At 45.0% G+C, this 18,562-nt stretch overlaps 1 protein-coding gene across 3 annotated transcripts in view; it reads left to right on the top strand.

The window, feature by feature from the left end:
- The window catches only part of STXBP6 (syntaxin binding protein 6), a 252,077-nt gene extending 237,190 nt beyond the window's left edge, over positions 1-14,887 (top strand). For all 3 annotated transcript variants that reach the window (XM_045900638.3, XM_045900637.3, XM_054513662.2), the window contains 2 exons: positions 5,827-5,984; positions 11,662-14,887. In XM_045900638.3, coding sequence (XP_045756594.1) covers positions 5,827-5,984; positions 11,662-11,685 — 182 coding nt within the window. In that variant the 3' untranslated portion in view covers positions 11,686-14,887. The remainder of the gene's footprint in view (positions 1-5,826; positions 5,985-11,661) is intronic.
- The last annotated feature ends 3,675 nt before the right edge of the window (positions 14,888-18,562 follow it).

The raw sequence follows: 18,562 nt of genomic DNA, 5'->3' as shown, positions 1-18,562 counted from the left end.
ATTATGACCTGAGCTGAAACCAAGAGTTGGATGCTCAACTGAGCCACCCAGGTGCCCCCAAAACCATTCAGTTTTAAAACAGTGCTCTGAGATGAGTGTGTTTACTCAGCACTGGGTATAGACTGGAATATATTTATTGATCACTTATTTTTTTAGATGATTTTCCTGCTTTTTTCCAAACAAGATGAATATTTTGCATTTCAAATATACATATCTATATGTGTCATCTTTATAGATAAAGATATAGAGATATAGAAAGATATGGAAATACAGATATTTGATAGAGGAGGTAGCTGGTGAAAATTCTTGAAGTTGCCTCTTTCCTAGCTATTGAATTAGGAATTTTGATTACCAAGATACAACCTGAAGTCTAGGACAATATAAAGAAATTATGTTGATCTTTGAGCTGTTGGCGTGTTTCGTGTGCTTTTGAAAATCTTCCCCCCTCCTCTTTCTCTTCTATTGTTGTTTATCAATACACCTTATTCTTTTCCCCTTGTTTTCCTATACATTTAAATTTATTTTAATTGTGTTTTCAAACAGTGACTGAATACACTGTTATTGCTTTATCTCAAGCCATAGCTTTTAAAGTCTACTCAATCACTTCACATAAAAGATGCCAACATAAAAAAACAAGAGATGCCAGCATATATATATATTTTTTTTAAAAAACACATATCGAGTGGAACTGATGTAAATGCAAAATCAATAAAGTAAGACTGGTCTCTACTCTCCAGAGACTATAATTCAAAAGGCAGTTGACTTTATTTTGCTGTGGTTGACAGCCTCTTCTCAGACTGCTTGAATAAATTTGGGTAGTAATATGCTTCCTGTCTATTTAGAGAGAAATACTGTTCTGTCTGCCTTGGGAGACTGTTTTATTTCCGGATTTAAACTCAACACAACATGATGGGCCCCAACTTTTGAGTAAAGCATGCCTTGATTTAATGAGTTTGTGCTCAGCTGCCTCTCTGAGCAACACCCTGAGCTAGGCACCGCAGGTATACAAAGATATCTAAGAAGGGTCTTCTGGGAGCCCCAAGACACTTAGCCCATGGGGCGCCTGGGTGGCTCAGTTGGTTAAGCGGCTGCCTTGGGGTCCCGCATCGGGCTCCCTGCTCAGCAGGGAGTCTGCTTCTCCCTCTGACCCTCCCCTGCCTCATGCTCTCTCTCTATCTCATTCTCTCTCTCAAATAAATTAATAAAAAAAATCTTTAAAAAAAAAAAAAGACACTTAGCCCCACAATAAGGAGAGAAGAGAGGGAGATGCACAATGGAATTGGGTGGGATGGTGCCATTTTTCCAAAGTTCCTAGAGAGCAGATGTGGTCTGAAGGAGGTGGAGGGACAAACGTCCACCGAGCACCTACAGGCACTTGGCATCCATCTTCGTCTTCATTTCCACAATAACCAAACCAGCCGGATGGCATGACCCTCATTTGACAGATGAGGAAAGATCAGAGAAGTTAAATCACTCCCTCAAAGTCATTCTGCCATTTGCATCAGTATAACAGTGCCTGGCGCATAGCGTACACACCAATGAATGGTGTTGACAGTTGAGTGAATCTTTCAGGGAAGCAATTTTCATCATGCATCAAGAGCCTCGACAGTGTGTATGTTCTTTGAATCAGCAATTTCATTTCTAGGAATTGTCAGAGATGTGGGCAAAGATCGTGTCTGTGTGTGTGTGTGTGTGTGTGTGTAATTCAATAAGGTAATCGCAACCTCGTGTCAAAAAGCAGAACTTTTGGAAACACACCCAGTATCTAAAAGGGAAAGAGTCAAATAAATTACAGTAGTGTTATGCAACCATTATATACAGTATTTTTAAAGAATTTTTTATGACATGGGGTAGTGTCCACAGTAGGATGTGAAACTAAATATATACGGTATGGTCTCAGCCATGTTTTAGAAAAGCATGTGCAGAAAAATTACTAGAATAAAATGTACCATAAATGTAAATTGTGGTTATCTCTAAGCAATTGAATATTACAGGATTTTATTGCTTTTTTATAGTAATGTGTATTCTAAATTTTCTACAGTAAGTTTTTTTAACTTATAATAATAATAGGATATTTTGTTTTGTATCGTGATTTTAAGGGTTGCATGAGGAACTACTGTACTGAGGTCTTCCTTCCACACAGTTAATGCAGACTCTCATTAATCTCATACAAGAAAATTCCCATGGAGAGCCCATTTAACACAATGAGGAAGAGAACTGGCTCTGGAGGTGGGCTCTCTGGGTTCAAAACTTAGCTGTGCTATTTCTTGACTATGTGACCCTTGGCACATTGCTAAGCCTCTCTCTTGATGTTGATGCTCCCGTTGATAGAAGTGGGACCATTCCACCAGTTTCCTCCAGAGCCTCCAGAGGACAATGTTCCCTAAGAGGGAGTTTGAAGTGTATTGAAGGAGCCACTTTAGAAAGGCTAAGATGAGAAGCAGGGTTCCAGGCAGAGGTAGCAGTATGAAGGCATGTAAGTAAAAGAAACCTGACACATCTGTACAAATTTGGGTAATTTGGCAAGGTTTAAGAGATGAGCTGAGAGAAAGGCAAGGCAAAAGTCTCGATTTTATCTTGAGTTGGGAGATGGTAACAGATTCGCCTTTTTAAAAGTTTAGTATGAAAGTGTGGAAGATGAACCAAAAAAAAAAAAAAAGGCTATTGCTAGAACTCTGAAAGCAGGAGGAACTAGGTCAACACAGAAACAGTGAAGATGGTGAAAAGAACAGAAAGTAGAGAGCTGTGTAGAAGGCAAGCTTTAGCTATACGGGGTAAAAGGGAGGATATAGACTGGACCCCCACATTTCTGAATTGAGCTGGGCAGATAGTGGGGTTATTCACTGAGCCAGGGACCCCAAAAGAAAAGCAGGTGTGAAGGGAAAGACAGTGGGGTCAGGTTTAGACATAATGAATTCCAGATGACCTTGGGTCACTCTCCTGGAGTTGTCAAGTAAGAAAACATGGGTCCGGAGCTTAGCAGCACAACCTAGCGAAAGATGGAATTCGGTCATGGAAGCCAGGAGTTGAGTAAAATTGATCTAGGGAGAGTCTGGAGAATGAGAGAGAGAGAGAAAAGAGGGCCAAGGACAGAAGCCCGGAACTGCAGCTTTAGCAAGATATCAGAGAGAAGAAAGTAAGCAAGCAGGAGACCCAAGAGAAGAGGAGAAAGATTCAAGATTTAAGGAATGGCCAACATAATGAAATGGTGCCCCCTTGGGGAATTTATCACCTGGCTAGAAAGTCATTGCATCTACAGGTGAAAAATGAGGTAGAAAAGTTGCCCATGAATGTCCTTGATAAGTGCCGACGAAGGATATAGACAGTTCTTACGGAGTTGAGAGGAGGGAGGGTTTGGAGTTCACCTGAAACTTGACAAAGGTGATGAGATTTCACTGAGCCTGAAATATGGTTAGAATTGAAACCAGGAGAGAGAGGTCATTTCAACTAAGGCCCTGATATTTGTTCAAATCCATCCTCATGTCTGAAAATACCTGGAGGTGGATCTTCTGTTGATTGTGGTCATCAGTGTCATCTTTGAATACTGAAGACAGCTTTTGGTTCTCTTTTAGTAACAATGCCTGTTTGTTAAACAGTATCATATAAAACTGGATGCAATGTTACCTGATACCTTGTACAAGGTTCAGGAAGTCATGACAAGACAGTATGGCTTATTCCAGAAACACAGATGTGTCTAACATGGAGGACATCATGAGGGTCAATTTCGATGGGAAAAGACAAGTCCTAGTTATATACCCTCCTAATTTTATGGTAGCTAATTCTAAAATCCCTTTGGTTTAATACAGCTATTCCTGGCTGTGAAGTCTCAGATTCCCTGCCCCATATTTGCCCTAGCTTCTGGTAGCTAAGCTATGGGTATGTGAAAGTAAGCAAGAAAGGGAGGAGATTTTAGTGTGCTCCGCCCACTCCTCTGTCCCTTCCAGTCCTTTCCATCTTCCCATTCCATCCCACTGGCCTCTTTCTTCTCGAGACCGCTTGACTTACAGTACAGCATGGGCAATAACTCTTCATTGACCAAGAGGAATACCTTGAGGACAGAAACAGTCAGGCATTACCTTGGGAAATAAACTCAAAATCTGTCTCTGCTAGTCTGCTCACAATTCTGTCTACTTGCATTGCTTCCCACAACCTACACCATATCTGCAAAGAAGAAACTACAGAATAAGGAAGAATCATTGGAAAATCAGGTTCCAGTACTGGCCATTGCCACTTCCTTCCTTGCAAACCACTTAACCTCAACTTAGTCTCAGTCTTCTCAGGAGAATTTGTGTGACAGCCAAATGAAATAGTATTTGTCAAGGTACTTAAGATTGGAACATGCTATTCCCATGTTAGGGAATGGTCTAACCTAGGCTATCATCATAGTCATGAATATGATGTGAAAGCTGAGGGGGACCAAGATTTCGCCTCCTCCTCCATCTGTTCTAAAGACATAGACTTTCCTTTCCAGTCCTTGTATTCCACCAGTTTCCTCCAGAGCCTCATCTCCTCTCCTCTAGTCCCTATTAATCTGTGTTGATTTATCTTGGCTCATGGAGTCCTTAATACAACTGAGTAATACCAAGTTACCCCCATTCTCCTCCCCTTAGCACACAGTGGAAGCCCTTAAAATCCACTCCTAAAGAAGAAAAATGGGAAACAATTTACAGAATCCTTCGTAGGCACCAGGCACTTTCTGTGCCTGAGATTCTGTTCCACAAACCACAGACTTTTCCCACAGAAGAGAAATTAGGAAGCTTTTACAGCTGAGACTGGAGGTGGGGGGTTGGGGGGGTAGACTACATTTCTATTAAAAGCTGTCTGTAGCTAGATGTATCCATCCCAAGTACAAAGTTAAATGATGTAATAAACTTACCAAAGTCATAAAGCTATTACATAAAATGCTATTAAATATCTTCTACTCAATGTTAACAAAATACAGCTATAAATTTTCCTGGGTTGTAATTTTGCAAGTCGCTGGTTCTCAGTGGGTTATGCATCTGCCAGTTCTTCACTGTTGAATTGTGTTTTCCAGTCCTGGCAAATGGGACGTCAGGGATACATAATCCTTTGAAGTGTGATGGTTTTCAACTTTCTCATGAATCTGGAAGTCCTTAGTTTCTTCTGAGGCTGGTTTCTGTCACCATTTTCTACCTCCTGGCTAAGTGCAGTATTAAGGCCCCATATTTCATAAACTGGAGATCAGAGGCAAGGAGGCCCAGCCAACCAAGCCATGGCTCAGGATTCAAGGTTGGGAGCTGGCACATCTCCTCTGAACTTTGAGACCGATTCACAGCTGCTTACAAGAAACCATGCATCTAGGGATGGCAGGGTAAAATGGAAGGGAGGAGTTGAAAGGAATACAGAGCATTCTCTCTGGAAAAGTTCTGTGCCCCCTTTCCCTGTGGGTTTTCACCTAAACCCCAGGTCAAGAGGAAATGTGCATAAGATCCAGATATGTCTCATTGAACTTGCCTAAGTCTATAAACTTGTCAGGATTTCCATTTACTTTTGCAAGCCAAGTCCTAAATCCAGATGGCCCCTGTCCCTTGGACCCTCGCCAAAGAGAATGACAGGAGAGAGGGCTGTGTCAGTGAAGGGGATACAAGAGAAGCCATTGGCATTTGCCCGAGTCCTGCAGCCCGGGGGTCCTCTTCCTGCACACGTGCAGTCAGACAAGATCAGAAGAAATGTTGACTGGTTCCTAGATACCCGAAGCTTCTCTGTAGGGACCTGTCTTGCTCTTGCAGGTGCTCCGCCTTTACGGGGTTCTGTCACTGGAGGTCAGCCAAGGCGGCCTCTGACGCTTTTGCTGTGCTTCTTCAGGGAACAGCATCCTCCATTCGGCGGCCGATAGTGTGACCAGCGCCGTACAGAAAGCAAGCCAGGCCTTGAACGAGCGCGGGGAGCGGTTAGGTCGAGCAGAGGAGAAGACGGAAGACATGAAGAACAGCGCCCAGCAGTTCGCGGAAACTGCACACAAGGTGGGTCCTGCAGAGAGGTAGAGGTCTCCACTCCAGGTGCTCAGGGAGCTTTGGCTCCGAGAAACTTATTGCAGTGTGTTTCCCATAGTGGGAGATACAAAAGCCCTTTTTTTCCCACCCTTTATACAACCTGCTGCTTAGTAAGTACCAGAATCATGAAAGAGTGCTTCTTGTACCTGTTTCTTCATTTCTCTCCTTGCTAACGTCTTTCTCTCTGTCTCTGACCTTGGATCTGGATCTTTGGGAAATGTGGACCAACCTTAGTTCCTGCCCAGAATTTTAGGGTTCAAGTTTCAGAGAAGAGGATGGGGGGAGGAGGAGGTCAGATCCAAGAATATCCCTCCCCCCCCCATGGCCAGTGCTTGGAAAGGACTTGGGGCTGCCCGTGCTTACTTTTCCTTGCCGTCCTTTTCCGGTCACGGTCATGAACCCAGCATCCTGTGTTCTTATCTTCACTGTATGAAAAGCCAGCTCTAGTCCCCCCACCTCCAACCCACACAGGGCACCTCAGGGCTGCTTGCCCCTCTGCAAGGGGCCTTGGATCTCTAAGGCTGCCCTGACTCATGCAGAGCTGCCCCCCAGGGCGCCTACCTGCTCTGAACCCAGGTCATGGCATTTCCCACGTGACCACAGGCACACACATGCACGTTCACACGCTCCCGAAGACTGTGCCTTCCAGAAGGGGAAAGGGGAGTTTTTACTGGCAGCCAGCTCTCTGAGGCAGTCACAAACCAAAGGAAAGAGTGGCCCTGTTGGTCAGGGGATAAAGAGGGTTTATGACTGATCTTGTGCTTCAGGTCAAAGGGCAGCTGTCTGGCTAGGGATTGGAATTTAGGTTTCCAGAAACAACCCCTGCTGATAACTGTTGGCCTCTCCAACTCATAATCCGGCCTTTCAGATATGCTTTTCAGGTGACCTTTGGGGAAAAAATTAACTTGCTTCAACAGAAAACCCCAGCTCTGCTGAAGGGAGAATGCACAACCTGAAAAGTAACAAGAAAGGTCTCCCCAGCTGAGGCTGGCTGGCCTCACCCAGGGGCTCATGCCCAGCACTGACTGTGGATCCGAACCCCAGGGGATGCTTCCTGCTTTCCTGTCCCGCAGCCCCCTTGCACAGACCTGTGTCCTTCCATCATCAGCTCTCTGTTGTGACGGGGTCTTACTGCACCCCTGTCTCGGGGGCCCATGTGGGCTTCCCTGGAGGAGACTTGGCCAGATCTGGCTGAAAATGCAGGGTGGCCATGCTGGAGGCCAGACCCTTGCTCACTGCTTGTCCCGGAAAGAGGGAGCTCAGATTGAAGATTTCCGAAAGGTTCAGATTTAAGGTCCCTTCTCCAGCCTTTGTGAGACAGAAATGATGAGATGGAAACGCTAGAATTCTTGCCCCAGCTTCATTTATAACCACAGCAAATGTTGCGGTTGGGGGAGGGGTGGTAGTGGAAGTCTGGAGAAGCATTCAAAGTGTTGATTTGGGGAAGAGAATGCTAAAGGGAGTCATTTTTTAATTGTCTTCCAGTCTGGGAGGGGTGATAGTGCAGGCAGTTCTCCTTCGGACCTTGCCTCACAGGATAGAACAGTCAGCAGTGCACTGATAAGATTCTGCTAAAACCAGACTTTAGGTGAATGATGAAATCATGAGCCAGGTTACCAAGGAAGTCTGTGAAATCGCTCTTCCTAAGGCGGAGTAGACAATACCTGGATGTCATCCATGTGGGCGTCCCCCTCAGAGGTGGTTGTACAAACACTGGGTTGGATAACCTGACCAGATGGCCATGATTCTTGGCCCTGGTCGCCCTGTTTCCCTGATGTTGTGGCCAAGTTTGCTGGGTGCTTGGGAAGACGGTATGGTGTGGTTAACATCTACGTTTGATTTACCATCCCCATGACCTTGGGTAAGTGCCTAATTTCTCTAAGCCCCAATTCCCTCATCAGTAAACTCAGGCTAATTAATAACAGTGCCTGTCTCCTAGGGCGTCAAGAGAATTGAATGAATTCAAACCTATAAATCTATGATCACAATACCTGACATTATACAGATCTGAATTAATACTGGCGATAATAATTTCCATGAAAATAGTTCTGTTGAACCTGCCCTATTCCATCCCATAACAAGCACCTATGTAGGGGGATGGAGAAATGTGATTGAGGACCCCAACAAAGGGATGGGGAGGAATTGGAGATGAAGATTTTGCCCCCTCCCCCGAGAGTGGGCTGGGCAGGGCTCCTGCTAAAGGCGGATACTTTCTAAACCCAGAATAAGCCTTGAAACAGGGCCTGTCAGGTCAGAAACTGATTAGGCCACCAAAGGCAAAGGGGCCTCTGGCCTTGACCACCTGGAGGATCAGTGCCAGCCAGCGGCCTGTTTTCAGGAGAGATGGAGGAGGGAGGGGGCGGCATGCCCTTGTTTTGGTTTCCCTGCCCATGGGTGTTCTAAGAGGGAGGTGAAGGGGTTGCTGGTGTCTATTAGTGCATGTGAGGGAGTGGGAGCTAGGCACTATCCTGGCCAGACGTGGTTTTCTAAAATTGGGATGTGTGCTTATGAATCACCAGCATTGGCGGCATTCCTAACGAGGAGAATGACCACTTTAGATAAGGTGTGGCCATTTTCCCAGGGACTAGGACTCCCAATTTAAACCCACTGGCGTGGCCTGACCATGAAGATGTCATTTCCCCGGCCAGGCCCCCACCAGACCTGCTGGTGAGGACAGCGTGCTGAGGTAGAACCCAAACCTTCCGCCCCCAGACAAGCAGCTGTGTTGATTCATAAAGAGTGGGCTGTGTTTACAAGTTGAGACACAGGGTACGTGCCGGTACCCTTCGCAGACCACAGCAAGACCAGGTGAGACTCCTCCGTGCTCCCTGGTTGAATGAGGGCATGTCACCCCAGCCAGGGACTATGGCACACTTCTCTACACTGCGGTCAAAAGGATCTTTCTAACTTTTCCCAGGACTCCTGCAATGACCCAGGTCCATTAGTGAGTGGATCACCTTTGCACAGCCCTGCCATCAAGATATGTGGGTGCTTAACTCCAGGAAAGCAGATGGAAACTGCTCCTGCACCCCGTCTCCCCCAGCTCTGTTCGGCCTGCCTTGAGGAAGCGTGGTTCCTTCCTGAGCTGCGGGCTTGGCACCATCTCAGCCCTTAGGAAAGTAGCGCAGCCGCAGAGCAGGCCTGCTCACTGTCCCCTGCCCCAGAAGGCACATCGTTGCCGTGTGCGCCCGGCTCTGACACCCGCCACAGGCACTGAGTCAGCAGGCAAGAGCGGCACCCACACCTCAGCATCCTCAGATGCCATTTCTCATGGAAAGGAACGCTGATCTGCCCTGTTTTGTACACACTCACGTTTGCGGGGCAGGGGGTGGGGGTTTCTCTCATTGGCAGGGAGCGACCGCCTCTGTCCTCACTACAGTCACCTGCTTCCTTCGGGTCCCTGAACCAGAAGGGACCTCAAGAGTCCAGGCCTCTTAAAACTCCCCCCAATATGAGTAACAATTTATCTTTAGAGGGAGTTGTTCACACAGCTTTGAAAGAGAAAGCTTTCCATGAGATAGTAAGAAAACAAAATACACCCAAAGGAAATTTTAATCTCCTCTTCTGTAGGAACTCTGACATCTAAACTGACCCAGAAGCATTTGAGTTAGAGATGATATTTATGATCATGAGGAGACTGAGGTATGGAGCAGTTGTGACTTTAGAGCTCAAGGTCATGCAGCAAAGTTGCAGCAAAGAAGCAACCCTGCCTTCCATATTCCAAGACTTCCAACTCCCAGAGAATTTTTAAAAAACAAACAACAAAAACCCTAGGTAGCATGGAAATGGTGCCACTTTCTGCAAAGATACTTCAAATAGTAAAAGACCCAGTTCCGTCGTATTCCTGCGATGCTGAGTTGGCCACGGCCCCACCTGGCGGGGGCTGGGCTTAGCGCCATCCCAGACCCCCACGGTAGCAGTAACCGGGGCCCGGTTGTTGCTGAAGATTAATGACTATGTGAATTGGCACGAGACCATTAGCTGAAGGTTAACAGCTCCGTGAATAACAGGACAGCAGCACTGATCAAATATTTATGTTTGGTATTCATTATGCACAACACTTAACAGCTCTGTGTTGATTGGAGTGGTCCACGTCGCTAAATAATGTATTAAAATGAGAGACGGAGCAAGAAGTGGAGTCCATACAGTGGAGGGGCTGTGGGTGGCGGGGCCGTGGAACAGATCAGAAGGAGAGCCCCCCACCCGCCATGTTTCCTGGACCATAAGCTCTCCGAGGCCAGGAGTTACTAGCTACCTCCCCCTTTCTGAGCAAAAACCCACAGCGCTTAGCACGGGAGCAGCCCGGGCATGCTCGCACACACTGCCCAATGGTTGACGGATGTGGCGTCCACACTGCAGAGGGTCTGCGGAGGTCTCGCTGAGGCTGGCTTCACCAGGCAGAGAGGCACGGGGAGCTCTTCCAGCTGCGGTGAATTTAGCAGCCCGAGGGCTAGGTCCGCCCGTCCCCTCTGTGCACAGGCTGCAAAGGAAGGGTTTGCTGCTCTCGCAGGTGGCCTAACTGAGGGGGCAGCCCCAGGGTTATGACTTTGTTCTTGAAGATATCGAAGAAAGGGAGGGCAGACCCTGATTGCGCTGGGTTTACACTGGAGAGATGGATCGTTGACACCGCCCAGAATGATGGCCAGCACCACTGTGTGGAATCAGGGGGCTCCCTGGCTCATCCTTCAAGGACCAGGAACCTGGTCATGAAGCAGATGACAGGGCTTTCTACAAAGCTCTTGCCTGCAGAGAATCACCCGCTGTTTGCTGCAAGTCATTCTGAATGGCAGAGCCCTGTCCCCTACTCCCAGTCCCAACCCCCTCCCTAATGCCAGACTCCAGACACGTGAGGAATTACAGTTCAGGCGCGCAGCTCTGCCTTCAGGGTCACCTCAGTGTACGGGCTCCTTGGAAAGGATCTAAGAAAAGCAAAGTCAGATTTAACTTTATGATCCGTACCTGCCTGTGTTGCCTTCAGTATATCATCGTGGGCTCTAGCTGGGCTTGGGAAGCTACAGAATGAAACAGGGGTATTAGCGTTCCCATTTATAAAGGTCTAACCTTTCAGCAAGCCACATTTCTCAAATACCCGCGGGAGGAGTGGTAAATAGCGGTCTGGATTCAGTCTCTTTCTTGTTCAGCCCCAGTCAGTAACACCGCTTCATCTCGCCAAGTGCTTTGGCTGAAGGTCCAGGCTGGATATTGAGTGGATTAATGCCAATTGTTTTCCTACGGTTGATTTTTAATACTTTATAAGATATCAGTAAATACTTACATTTGAGGAGTGTTGGTTTTCCTGAGTAACTAGTAACCCAGGAGCCCAGAGACCTCGGTTCTACTCCTACCTGTTCTAGGTGGGTCCCTCACTCTGCCTGCACCCTGGCTGTTCCATCGGCTCCTTCTGTGGAGTGCGGGGAAAGCCGCATAGCACGCTCCCCCAGCAGGACATGTGACACCAAAGGAGCCGCTGGTAAGGAGGAGTAACAAAGGCAGTGCTCGGTGGGCTCTTTGCAAAAATGCTAATAATTTATAATAATAATATGGCGATCTGCCACAGCGAGTGAAACCTCGGTGCTACCTCTCGTCATGCATTTGAGTTCTCCCCGAAGCTGTAATGCCTCACTTTGCCATCCCTCTTTCTCCTTAGCTTGCCATGAAGCACAAGTGTTGAGAAACTGCCTATCACGGCGATGACCCTCTCGAGAGAAATGGAAGAGTTTGCTCAGCAGTTTTTACAAGAACTCCGGACCTCTGCCTGCTTCTTTTTTTCTCCCCCCACCCAGTATACGGACATTTAGGGTTTTTTGCTTTTCCCGTTTCAGACGTAAATATGAAAGAAAAGACGTTGTGTTTATACATTTCACTAGGATCGCGCTAAGAAATGCGGCGGTGGCATCAGCTTCGTTCGGTGTTTTATTTTTTTCCACTGCATGTTTGTATGTGTGTCTCCATATGTGTCTTCTCTTTAACTTTCTTTTTTAAGTAGTTTGGATATGAAATTTGGACCACATGCTATGCTGAGCTGGGTCTAAACTGGCAACAACATGTTGTTGTCTTTTTCTTCTTGATATTAAACCAGAGGGGCGCCCGGCTGGCTCAGTCAGCAGAGCATGCAACTCTTGATCTTGGGGTCATCAGTTCAAACCCCACTTTGGGTGTAGAGATGACTTAAAAAGAAAAAATGGGATATTAAGCTGGAAGACCTTTTCACATGGTGACATCAGATGTTCTTGTTGCTGGTTGGAAATCAGAGTCAAGCAGTGACTGTCATTTTGTCATTGCTTCTCTCAGTCCCCTAGCCACTCCTAACTTGAAGGTTAAGATTCTGTATCTTGAAACATAAGTCTATTATGGCAAACAATTGGATTTATCAGGGGAAACAGCAGTCTTAGATTTTTGCTTTTTATATGGTAATCTTTTGCATGAGCCATCACCAGCATTCAAAAAAAAAAAAAAAGAAACACACAAAATCAGAATGGCAGATAGAAATCTACTTTCTGAGCTACAGTTTAAATACTTCCAGTACTTGTTTCCATGCTGATTATTTGCAGTTTTCATAGGAAGGGTAAAAACTTGAGATCAAAGACGTAAGGAAAAACCTATTTAAAAACCTCTGTGCATTCATGGATGTCTCTTTCTTTTGTCATTGGCCCAAATTACGGCAGCCGATATTGAAAAGAGCTTGGATTTTTATCAAGAATTCATTTGTCCAGATAAAGGTCTGTGTGAATGATAATGTGAAAAGATACTACATTTAAAATCTCTCTTCTTATTACAAAGTCATGCCTATTTTAGAAACACCCTCACCATATCACCTTCAGTGTCTCTCTATCTGATTTTTGGAGGTTCTGATGTTGTTATTTGCTATCTATTTATTTAATATAATTTAAAGTGCGGGTGTCTTGACAAATTGTATTTCATGGCCATTGCAACTTGCCCGGTCTGACATAAAACATGCTTGTGAAGCCTTTAGACTGCAGTCAGATCGAATAAAGTTGGCTCCCACACGTCCTGGTTTTGCGTTACTCCCAAGAGTGCTGGGTTCGGAGTCTGGGAGTTTTCTTTCTCTGAGGATTAAATGCTAAACTTTAAATCTGCGCTCCGTCTTCGTGAAACAAGGAGGCAAGCTGCACATCCCAGACACAGTCTCAGCCTCCCACTGCAGTGCACTGATCTTTAAGCTGCCTGAACCTTCAGGACCCTTTTCTGATCCTCCTACCCATTGAGCCGACTGAGTCCATGCATTGTAGCCTCTTACACGGCAGCCCAAGATGACTTTGGGGTTATTTATGCTGACTTCAATAGCTTAATTTCTCCTGATAAAGCATTCCCTGGGAAACAAAGTTGGGCTATAGGGGGGAAAAAAGTTATCTTAGACAGTACATGTCAAAAAGGAGATGAGGTTTGCTGGAGACAAATTTCTGAATCCTCTTAGGAAGATGGTCCAGTTCAAGAAAACTCTCTAAAATTAATATGGTAAATTATGCAAGTTTACTATAATATTTTGTACTTTCAGTGTCTAAAAAGGTCAGAGAAGCAAAGAACTTGCTATCTATCTGATGAGTACCATTAGAAGCATTTATAATTTCTAAGAAAATCCCAAAATATCACTCAAAACGGGTTTTGTTTGCAGTCCTCGGTTCAGAAAACACACATACACATGGATATATTCATCTTCCAAAATTGGATTCCAGCTTCAGAGATAGATAGTTGGTATAAATAATTGAAAGGGTAAATCTAAAACCTCCCAACAATTGGCCGGACTTGAAAATAAACTTTGTTGCCAACTATCTAACAAGGGTGTTTGCAGAGCTGCTTCTAAAGTAGCAGAGGATGAGGTCGTAAGCATACTGTGAAATTGGAGCTTCTTCCTCCCTGGTAGAATTGTGAAAGCTACTCTTAATAAATGTTAAGTATTCTGAATCTTGCCTTCTTACTTCACTCTCTGTTTATCCTTTTAGACTTCAGTCTTACTGGAAATAGCTTGGATTAGAAGAACACCTCTATTAGCTCCCTCTGTTGATTCGCTTCCAGGGCGTGGCCATGCCCTTGACCTCCCTGGGTCAACGCCCTACCTAGGCCCCCGCCCCAGCGAGACCAGAACCCCCAGCCTCTGTCTTTCCTCCACCTCCTGACCTCTTGCAGAGCTGCCCCGTGATGACACACGTGAAGTTCTTTGCTATCCTTTTGTAGAAGGTGCTGTGATACAAAATATAAGTCTAACCTAGAGGAAATTGCTAAAATGTCACATTCTTTGGGACCAATTTGTTGGGTGAAGCTGCTAGAAGACAGTTAATTTGTTTCACTTCTGCACTTCATTATGAGTTTTGGGGATACTCTATCTCTGTGAAGGACTTCTTCAATTGTACTGACAACACGTAGAGAAAAGAAGCTTCCTAGTATTACCCCTTCTTCCTGGAACGTAGCCGTCCATAGTAGTCCTCACCTAGTATTAGATAATCTGCATAGAGGACGTATACAGTTATTCAGGTTAATGTTTCATATTAAAGAATGTATTTGTAAAATGTAACAAGATCAGTAGTTAACTTTTTTTAAGCTCTGAAAAAACAAAGATTGTGTTAGACTTACAATTACAGTGAAATCTGTCTTAATACTACTACTTTGTGGCTAACAAAGGTTGTGCATTTATGTAAAAATATTTACAGAATGCCCTCAATAAGGGATAATAAAGATAGGTTTTGCTTTTCATTTTTAGAATCGTAACACCGCTGCTGTCTGTGGTACAGTTATTAATTCTTCAGAAGTTTCTCTAGGATGTCAAATATAATTTTTGTTTCTTTCAGAGACAAGTTAACACCTGCTCTATGATTCGTGATTACAGTTAACTCTAATTTTGTCATTAAATATTTTAACTCTGTGATGAAAATTTGTTTCTCGCAATTATTTGTCGCATTTGTAAAACACAACCCAAAAGGCAGGCATCCTCAAGTTTCTGATGCTGATGGGAAGATCTTGTGGGCCTCCGGAACACCTAAGAGCTAGGATTAGCATAATGATAGCATTTCCTTATATGTGTTCTAATGGGAAAACTTGAAACATTAAAAAAGACCAAAGAGCTAACCTTCATTTAGACAATGAGCTTCTATCCAACAAGAGGGTTTGTTGGGGGGTTTTTTTGTTTTTGTGTGTGTGTGTGTGTTTTTTTCTTCTCGTGGGCAAAGGAATTAAGCCGATGAACAATTCCCTTTCTGCTGATACTGGTGATGCGCTCAACTCAAACACTCAATTCAGCATGTGCCCTCATTCCGCAGACTAGTTTCATGCCCTGTTAAATTGGAAAGAAGACTTTATCAAATTATGTCGATTTATTTTTATGGAAATAACGACCACATCACCCGTTTGTTTTCAAGGGAAGTGGCTTGGGTGACACAGTACAGAGCAGCCCCCTGGGTTGGCGGAGACATGTGCTTTTAAGGCAGGCAGGACTCTGAAGTGTTTCCTGGGTGGAAGGGCAAGACTGCGGTCTCTAGTTTTCAGAGAAGAGAGGATAGAGAGATGGCTAGATGGAGAAAGCAGCCCGAAGTTAATTATGTAGTGAAAGGCACCAGTTCTTGCAAACTAATTATAAACCCATTGCCTTGCAGAGCTGACTTTTTTTTCTTAATATAATTTGTATTTGTTAGCAATCCTACCGTAACAACTAATTCTCAATCTGGGGGGAAGGATTAATATGCTAAGTGTTTAAAAAAAAAAAAAATCAGTGGTGCCTTCCCCCTTGCATCAGTAGGGATGTGCTTAGGAAAAACTATTGACCCATCATAATCATCATCTGCCTAAACAAACAGATTGAGGGCCGGGAGTGGGGGAGGTAGAAGAAGAGTGGGAAGAAAAATACCAGAAATAAATTTCAAACAGAAATGCAAATGTTTGAGTGTTATTTCTGTTGATATCCATTCTGCATGCCTCTCCCCTGGCACTGATGAGCCTGGGTGGCGGTTAGACCCACGTCTGCATGCACACACGTTTGCACATGCACATACGTCTGCACACGCACACACGTTTGCACATGCACATACGTCTGCACACACACATATGCCATCCACACAACTGGCAGCAGGAAAAGAGCTGAGCTGTGCTCTTAAATGCCCCTGAAATCGCTTTATGACACCTCCTTGCCCTTGTGGACATGGCTAGGCAGGTGACAGTACTTCCAGGGGTCATTAACACCAGAAAATGCCTCAGATGGGCCATTATCAGAGTATGAGAAATGTAAAGATGTAAGAGACATGGGAAAAGAAGACATCCCACCCACAAAGCGAATCTCAGGTTCTATAAATGTGAATGCATTAACAGCCCTCTTGTACCGAGGTGGTACGGAAAGTGGATTTTCCTTTGATTTGCTTTTTAAAAATCCAGGACTTACATATAAAATGATTTTGCATAGCCAGAGCCAGCCTGACACAAAATTAATCTTCATTTTTACCTCCCCGCCAACCTTTCTCCCCTCCGTGCCCTTCCGCCTTGCTGTCCAACCCTTTTTAAATCCTGCTTTAGCTAACGGCTCCTACATGTTACCGACCATAAAGGGCTGGTTCACAGTGGCTTCCAACAGCCTCCATCCTGGCTGCATGACAGTCATTGGGGAGTTCATAGAAATGCACACATTTTACCCCCAAACTCGCCTTCTTGGTGTCCCCGGTCATCTTGTCTTTTGCAAAGAAAAAAGAAATGACTTAAGCAGGCTCCGGATGGTAGGGCACCTGGCTTCCCCAGATGCTTACTAGGTTTAAACCAGCCAATTAAAGCTGTCAAGGAAATTAAATATACTATGCATTTCAGCTCAATTACTGTTGTAATGTAACCTCCTGCCTTGACCCCCCATTATATTTCTCCCTTGAGCCCCATCTGGAGCCTCGGGATTTCCTGAGTCATGTTTTCACTTGCTACCGCTGGAAGTTTTGTGCCACATTTTCTTGTTTCTGCTGATGAGTCATGGTCTTCCGGGGGCGGGGGAGGAGGGTGGCAGGTCCGTTGGCCCATCCCACCACACACTGTTGGACGTACTCTAAGGAGGCAAAGCTCTCTTGCCTCCCTTGGTCCACGGGAACCAGTGGTCAGAACTAAGGGATTCTGAGTCAGTTGCTGCTGAGTACCGCCACTGTCCTCATGTTGTCTTTTAGACATTTTATATGCTGATGATTCTCAGGTGGAGTGGGGGAAGTTTGTTTTTTTTTAATAGAACATGTATTCTTTTTTTTCCTGTCTTTGTGTGTTCAACCAGCCCAAGGATGGCCATTTAAATGGAGCCTGGCCCCATCACATATCCATATTTAGATGTGTCAGAGGCTAGACAAGAATCACCAGTCCTGCAAATCCCTGGTGTCATTTGTCAATATTAGATACGAGCCTTTGTCCTATGACATTGTATCCCAATTGCTTTGCCACTCATTATTTGTCAGACGACATAGAAAGAAAGAAAAATGAGGCCCATAAATTCTCAGCTTTATCCAGAGATCTTAAACATGGCTTGGGCAATTCACAATTTCTAAAGAAAATTCCTGTTCTATGCTCTGACCGTGTGTAATTATAATACCACATCCTCGGTGAGTAACGCCTGAAGCTTTCTGTTAGTTTTCCTTAAAACTAATCCTTTCTTTTACTACCCTAGGAAGGAAAATCTGGTTCCTACTCTTGAACATGCTTTTTTCGTAGTGCAGTGGCATCCTTCAGGGAGTGTTTTCGACCTGAAATTATAGTGGCCAGTCCTGGTCGCCCATTTACATTGGCCTGAAACTGTCCACTATTGAAGGAGTCTCGGCTTTTGGACACAACCTGTGGGGAAAAAAAGAATGTGTGAATCCTACCCTCCCCAATAGCACAGCTTTTACTGGCGCGGACGTGGGCAGGGCGCCCCCTTGTGCCGCTTTACTGGCAGCAGCATTGCATTGTGGTTAATAAGTGGTCCCAGGAAGGCCTGCCCTCCTTCAAATTCCAGCTCCAGTCCTAGAAAGTAGGTAGTTTTGGGCAAGATACTAATTCTCTCTGTGCCTGTTTTCTTAGCTTTAAAATGGGAGTGATTGTCTACTTCACAGGTTATTATAAGGATTAAATGAAATCATGAATGTAAAGCCTTTAGCCCCATACCTGCCCATAAGGGCGCCATGTGTGCCGGTCAGCTCGGCAGCAGGCTTCTTCTCTGTGATGGATCCAGAATAAAGTAGTAAAACTTATAGGCTTGTGATGCCTGCCAGACCGCACTGCTGGCTAGAAGAATGGATGTGTTTTCCTTAAATCTATGTTGGCACAGGACACACGGGCAGACATTTTTCAGGCCTCTTTGGCCATTTTATGATCTATAGACATAGAACCCTTGACATTTCATATATCCAGCTGAGGCCCATGGCCCAAAAGCAAACCTGGTAGGGGCCATTTTCTGGAGGAAATTTCCAAAAAGACTAAATTCATAAAAACAAGAGTGAGATAAATTGGCCCTAGAGTCTGTGCCCTCAACTATAGGAATGGAAATGAATGGTTTTATGGCCTGGGATATTATGGGGCATGTCCTTGGGGCAGTGATTCATGCTCCT

Source organism: Mirounga angustirostris, unplaced genomic scaffold (genome assembly GCF_029215605.1).
Source record: "Mirounga angustirostris isolate CCGP_5_RB_7025 unplaced genomic scaffold, mMirAng1.0.hap1 SCAF_9, whole genome shotgun sequence".
In the NCBI taxonomy this organism is placed as follows: Eukaryota; Metazoa; Chordata; class Mammalia; order Carnivora; family Phocidae; genus Mirounga; species Mirounga angustirostris.
This window is presented reverse-complemented; position numbering and strand designations above follow the sequence as displayed.